Source organism: Gasterosteus aculeatus, chromosome 2 (genome assembly GCF_964276395.1).
Source record: "Gasterosteus aculeatus chromosome 2, fGasAcu3.hap1.1, whole genome shotgun sequence".
Lineage (NCBI taxonomy): Eukaryota > Metazoa > Chordata > Actinopteri > Perciformes > Gasterosteidae > Gasterosteus > Gasterosteus aculeatus.
In genome coordinates, this window is record NC_135689.1 from 743520 (window position 1) to 750058 (window position 6539).

Below are 6539 nucleotides of genomic sequence, written 5' to 3' on the forward strand. Positions count from 1 at the left end.
CATTACACATCTTCTTTCAGACAGAAGAGAAATGAGACAAAGTGAAACAAGTAATCGTCTCAATGTTAGTAACCAGCTGTAAAGTTCATGTTGATATTTACGGAGCCAATAGTTTGATGGCGTCTCCTCCTCCTCCTCATCACTAAATATGGAGCCCATGATTCAGTCACGTGACGACTGGGATGACCTCATCAGGAGGAGCCCCCTCATTGGTCGACATGTCAGCCAATCAGTGCTCGATAAACACAATGGACAGAACCGGATGTTTTCATATCAAAGTGTAAACTGCTTTAATGAAACGAGCGCTGAAAGACCACATTTCACTCGTCGCTGTTATAACAGACAGGAAGTGACCACGTGGTCCGGAGCAAGAAGGTGATTGGTCGCTGATGTTTGATGGACAACATGAGTGAAAGAACCGATTAACAGCTGTAAGTTCTGAGCTCGATGACATCACCATGTAGTCCTCTTTTCATTGGCTCACAAGACATGAAAAGGTTTAAAGTTCAAAGTGCATCTTTTTGTCTTTTTTTACTTGCAATCAAAATGTTCTCATTCGTCACATTTCTTCAGGGCTGCCGTGTTGCATTGTGGGTACTGTAGTCAGTCACCGGGTTAGTAGACCTGTGGCTGTCGTCAGTAATGCTCAAGTTAGTGGGAGAAGTACACAAAACAAAGAATAATTATAGAGGAAATGACATCACAGTTACACCAGCAGTGATGTCACAGCATTCAAGTTGGTCCGCCTCCGTCTCAGTTTAGTAACTATAGCAACAGGAGGAGGAGGGGGAGGAAAAAGCAAGAAGAGGAGGAGCTGATGAAGAGCGTTTTGTCTCCCTGAGCAGCAGGTTGAGGATGGCCGAGTGATGTCACAGAAATTGCAGAAGCTGATTAGCTGACGGGACGAGGGGCGAGAAAGGCGTGGTTGTCACCGCCCCTCTCAACGACCACGCCCCCTACGCTCCTTCAGGCTGCTGTAGGTGGAGTCAGGAACCTGCTCCGACCAATAAGGCAGCTCAGCCTTTCCAGCCGTCCCAGATCGGTCCTCTGGATGGACAGAAACCATGGAGGTGAGACACAGAGAGAGAGAGACAGACAAGTGGACAGTGAGGCAGAGAGACAGACTCAGACGCTTTACATGGTTAAAATACACATAACACAAAGAAAGTAGGAGGAAGACGAGGAGGAAAACTCACAGGGTTCGAGATGATGATGAAGGCTTCTTGATTCTCGGCCACTTCCTCTTCTCAAACACTCTGATACAACACACACACACACACACACACACACACACACACACACACACTCTCCATTAGCAGCAGCCATGAGGGAATCATGCAGCATTCAGAGCAAGGAAACACTGTGTGTGTGTGTGTGTGTGTACCTGTAGTCATCAAAGCTGCTGTGGTCCCGCCCTCCTGCTGAAGAGACAATCTGATTGGTCAATGAGCTGAAGCCTCTTAGTACATCACAGTGTTCTGATTTTATAGGAGACACCTGAATGCACCATTAATAGCCGAATGGCATGCAAAGGATTGTGGGATACCTTCCATATGTGTGTGTGCGCGTGTGCGTGTGTACGTGTGTGAGAGAGACACACACACCCTGCGTGCGTGGGTTACACTGCTTGTGTCCTCTGCAGCCTCGGAGCTCCATCAGCTGGACGCTGAGCTGATGGAGGACGGTCTGATCCAAAGAGCTGACGGCGTTCATCAACTGAGGGGAGAGAGACGGGGGGGAGACGGGGGGGAGACGGGAGAGAGACGGGGGGGAGACGGGGGAGAGACGGGGGGGAGACGGGAGAGAGACGGGGGGGAGACGGGAGAGAGACCGGGGGGAATCGCTTTACTTTCACACTGTGACTTTTTGTGTGTGTGTGTACCTGGTATGGGATTGTGTGTGTCTGTGTGTGTACCTGGTATGGGATTGTGTGTGTGTGTGTGTGTGTACCTGGTATGGGATTGTGTGTGTCTGTGTGTGTACCTGATATGGGATTGTGTGTGTCTGTGTGTGTACCTGGTATGGGATTGTGTGTGTCTGTGTGTGTACCTGGTATGGGATTGTGTGTGTCTGTGTGTGTGCCTGGTATAGGATTGTGTGTGTCTGTGTGTGTACCTGGTATGGGATTGTGTGTGTCTGTGTGTGTGCCTGGTATAGGATTGTGTGTGTCTGTGTGTGTACCTGGTATGGGATTGTGTGTGTGTCTGTGTGTGTACCTGGTATGGGATTGTGTCTGTGTGTGTACCTGGTATGGGATTGTGTGCGTCTGTGTGTGTACCTGGTATGGGATTGTGTGTGTCTGTGTGTGTACCTGGTATGGGATTGTCTGTGTGTGTACCTGGTATGGGATTGTGTGTGTCTGTGTGTGTACCTGGTATGGGTCCGTGTTGAGGTCAAAGAACTCCAGGAATCCTGTGGCGAACTCACAGAACAGGAAGTTGTGCGTCTCGTTGATGGTCCTCAGACACCAGTAAGTGTTGTTGTTGGCGCTGGTGCAGGCGCAGAATGAACCCACTGCAACACACACACACACACACACGATGTGTTGTGATAGTTGTGGAAGTTGTAGCGTGTGCTTTTCTGTGTGTGACTGTGTGTGTCTGTATGCGTGTTTGTTTCTATGTGTGGGTCCTACGTGTCCAGTAGGGTGCGGTGTGCCAGTGCTGGTTGTCGTGGGTGAAGCATGTGAGTCCCGGCATCGAACACGTGTCGTTGTTTCTGATCCTCTTGATTATCTTCCTCATTTTCTTTCTCCTCTTCTGCTCCTTCAGAAGCCACGCCTTCTTGTCCCGAGCCCCGCCCTTCCTGCGCACGCACACACGCACACACACACACACACACACACACACACGCACACACACACGCACACACACACACACACACACACACTTGAAGGTGTTTTCTATGGAGGTTAAATGATTGAAATTGGCAGAAAGATGAAACCTCGGATGTGAAAACTTAAATGAAGTGACATCATCAACAATGAAGTCTCCTGATCAACAAATCAGACAACTTTGTCCGTATAACCCAGACTGGGACAGACCAGGGACATGTCTCACCTGAAGGGGTGTCCTCCGACTCCTCGGTACCTCAGCTTGTTCTTTAGCTTGGACTTGTACCTGTGGGACACACATGTTAACACCAGCATGGATGTGTGTGTGTGCGTGCGTGTGTGTGTGTGCATGCGTGTGTGTGTGTGTCTCACTCACAGGTATTTATTACAGTCACACTCCAGGGGGCGGGCCTTCCTGAGGTGACCTCTGACCTCCCTCAGGTTCTTTATCTTTGTCTGCAGTGTCTCAATCTGACAAAGTGAAGTTGTTACATTACTTGTACAGGTAATGTAACAGAGTATTTCCCTGTGTACTTGTACTAGTACTCAGCTGTCACCTCGTGGTCGATGTGCAGCTTGTGGTCCTTCCAGGCCTGGAGAGTCTGGTACACGCCGGTGTCACACTTCACCGTGGTGTTGGGCAGGATGGAACATCTGCAGGAACAAGAGAAGGAGATAGTTTCCCATCGAGGTCACGGAGAAGTGGTTAGGAAAGGAGGTGAGGAGGTCACTCTGACACCTCTTATAAGCACCTTGACTCACCTGTGAGTGACCTTGTGGGAGGTGGGTGTGGCCACACCGCCGGTAGCTCCTCCCATCCCGCTGAACTCGTCCTCCAAGCCGGTCCCCGTCGGCCGAGGCCACTCGGCTCCGCCCCCCAAGCTGTGGTTGCCGGGGTAACTGTTGGTCATGGCGACGGAGCGGCTGTAGCGATTCCTGGGGTAACTCTTCAGAGCTTTGACCTCTGACCCCACAGCAGCAGAAAGAAAACATCAAAATGACCTCATGGACAGAAGAGTGAGTCACTTCCTCGGAGAGGAGGCGGGGCTACACAGAATGAGGACATCGGGGGGCGGGGCGGGGCGGCGGGGTTGCAGTTCACCCCGAGGCCACTAGAGGTCAGCAGCACGTCATCAGCCGGAAATATTCAGTTGGAATTAACGGGAATATACTGGAAATTTTGCGGTAATTTAACTGTATTTACCTTGACATAAGAAGACATGCATGCAAACACTTCTAACACAACTTTAAAAAGACACGGTTCTACCGATGACGTCGTTATAGTAACCAGCAATAACGTTGATGTGAGTTGGGAGGCGTCAGTCAGCCTTTCTAACATTAGCACGTTACTTACATACTACTACTAGTACTACTACATTACTGCTGTAAAAAGTGAGTCTACTGTATACAAATAAACTTGGTATTAAAATGAACATGGCTTCAGTTTACCAAGTAATCAACATGCTGGGTAATGACAAAGATTATATATATATATTCATACTTTTGATTAATAAATAAGTAAATGAACGTTTCCATTTTAGTTGTTTGTACATTAATCCTTAATGAATTTGACAGATGTCCATCTCGTCTCGTACGCGAGGACTCACTCTTCTTGTAGAAGAACGGCTTCTTGTTGAAGGGCCTTGGGTTCAGAGGTCGGAGGTCGCAGTCGCAGCCGGCATTGGCGTCCCGTCGGTACAGCTGAGACTTTGCGCTGATTGGACGCTGTCGACCGGCCACGCCCTTAGCCCCGCCCCCGTCGTGCTTACACTTGAAGAGCCGGAGCTTCCCCGTGGCGTCCTCCACGCACTGCCACTTCTACGCTCAAAGAGAAGAGGGACACGGGTATTCGTGGTTGTCATGACGACGGGTTGTCAGCTTCTCTTTAGCATTTTCTTTAGCCTGCTGGCAAAGAATGCAAACAACCAACATATCCAACATATCCATAACCAAGTGTGTCAACTTCAGGCCCTGAAGGCGGCGTGCGTGACGAAGCATCATCATCGCCATCATCATACCACACACACACTCTTTATCTGTGCCGGCAGCATTTTTCAAAGAGTGTAAAAACACGTCTCAGTTCTCTTTGATCCTGCTCGGTTCCTCCTGGTCCCAGTCAGGACAAGCGGACTGGGACCAGGAGGAAGAAGAGTTACCTGTCCCGTCTGCTGACAGGGCGTCTGGTACTCAGCTCTCTGGCAGAGGTCTTTTACTCGTTGGTATTTGGGCAGGAAGTTCTCCTCCTGGGACACTTCCTTCCTTTCCACCAGCTGGTGCAGCAACTTCCTGTTGACGCACACGGAGAAGACTCATGTTGTCTCAAGTCTTCTGAAGCTTCTGAGAGCAGGTTGTGATCCGCACGCGGTGCAAGACCCTCTCATCCAGGTTCATGCTCTCATGGTGTAGTAGAAGACGGATGTGAGGGTTTACACAGGTGGTGTCGCGGTGGATTTACCCTCTCTCCACCAGGAAGGAGTCCCTCCACACCTTCGGCTTCTTCGTCACCTGGAACCTGAAGGAGAGCGAAAGCGCATAAGTGCACCATATGTATACCGTATGCATACAGGAAGTGCACCATATGTATACCGTATGCATACAGGAAGTGCGCCATATGTATACAGTATGCATACAGGAAGTGCACCATATGTATACAGTATGCATACAGGAAGTGCATCATATGTATACAGTATGCATACAGGAAGTGTGCCATATGTATACCGTATGCATACAGGAAGTGCGCCATATGTATACCGTATGCATACAGGAAGTGCGCCATATGTATACAGTATGCATACAGGAAGTGCATCATATGTATACAGTATGCATACAGGAAGTGTGCCATATGTATACCGTATGCATACAGGAAGTGCACCATATGTATACCGTATGCATACAGGAAGTGCGCCATATGTATACAGTATGCATACAGGAAGTGCATCATATGTATACAGTATGCATACAGGAAGTGTGCCATATGTATACCGTATGCATACAGGAAGTGCACCATATGTATACCGTATGCATACAGGAAGTGCGCCATATGTATACCGTATGCATACAGGAAGTGCGCCATATGTATACAGTATGCATACAGGAAGTGCACCATATGTATACAGTATGCATACAGGAAGTGCACCATATGTATACCGTATGCATACAGGAAGTGCACCATATGTATACAGTATGCATACAGGAAGTGCACCATATGTATACCGTATGCATACAGGAAGTGCACCATATGTATACCGTATGCATACAGGAAGTGCGCCATATGTATACCGTATGCATACAGGAAGTGCGCCATATGTATGCCGTATGCATACAGGAAGTGCACCATATGTATACCGTATGCATACAGGAAGTGCGCCATATGTATACCGTATGCATACAGGAAGTGCGCCATATGTATACCGTATGCATACAGGAAGTGCGCCATATGTATACCGTATGCATACAGGAAGTGCGCCATATGTATACCGTATGCATACAGGAAGTGCGCCATATGTATACCGTATGCATACAGGAAGTGCGCCATATGTATACCGTATGCATACAGGAAGTGCGCCATATGTATACCGTATGCATACAGGAAGTGCGCCATATGTATACAGTATGCATACAGGAAGTGCATCATATGTATACAGTATGCATACAGGAAGTGTGCCATATGTATACCGTATGCATACAGGAAGTGCACCATATGTAT

General features: G+C 48.6%; 1 protein-coding gene across 2 annotated transcripts in view; it reads right to left on the reverse strand.

Moving 5' to 3' along the window:
• Positions 1 to 265: 265 nt before the first annotated feature.
• Positions 266 to 6539, reverse strand: part of sulf2b (sulfatase 2b) — a 19050-nt gene continuing 12776 nt past the window's right edge. The window contains exons 11-23 of one of the 2 annotated variants that reach the window (XM_078081256.1): positions 5289 to 5345; positions 4990 to 5119; positions 4441 to 4651; positions 3596 to 3797; positions 3391 to 3487; positions 3210 to 3304; positions 3060 to 3119; positions 2636 to 2805; positions 2372 to 2514; positions 1605 to 1716; positions 1385 to 1418; positions 1197 to 1256; positions 266 to 1047 (exon numbers count right to left, since the gene is read on the reverse strand). In XM_078081256.1, the coding sequence (XP_077937382.1) occupies positions 1017 to 1047; positions 1197 to 1256; positions 1385 to 1418; positions 1605 to 1716; positions 2372 to 2514; positions 2636 to 2805; positions 3060 to 3119; positions 3210 to 3304; positions 3391 to 3487; positions 3596 to 3797; positions 4441 to 4651; positions 4990 to 5119; positions 5289 to 5345 (1402 nt within the window). In that variant the 3' untranslated portion in view covers positions 266 to 1016. Of the gene's footprint in view, positions 1048 to 1196; positions 1257 to 1384; positions 1422 to 1604; positions 1717 to 2371; positions 2515 to 2635; positions 2806 to 3059; positions 3120 to 3209; positions 3305 to 3390; positions 3488 to 3595; positions 3798 to 4440; positions 4652 to 4989; positions 5120 to 5288; positions 5346 to 6539 lie in introns of both variants that reach the window. The other variant, XM_040193558.2, reaches the window with a different exon arrangement.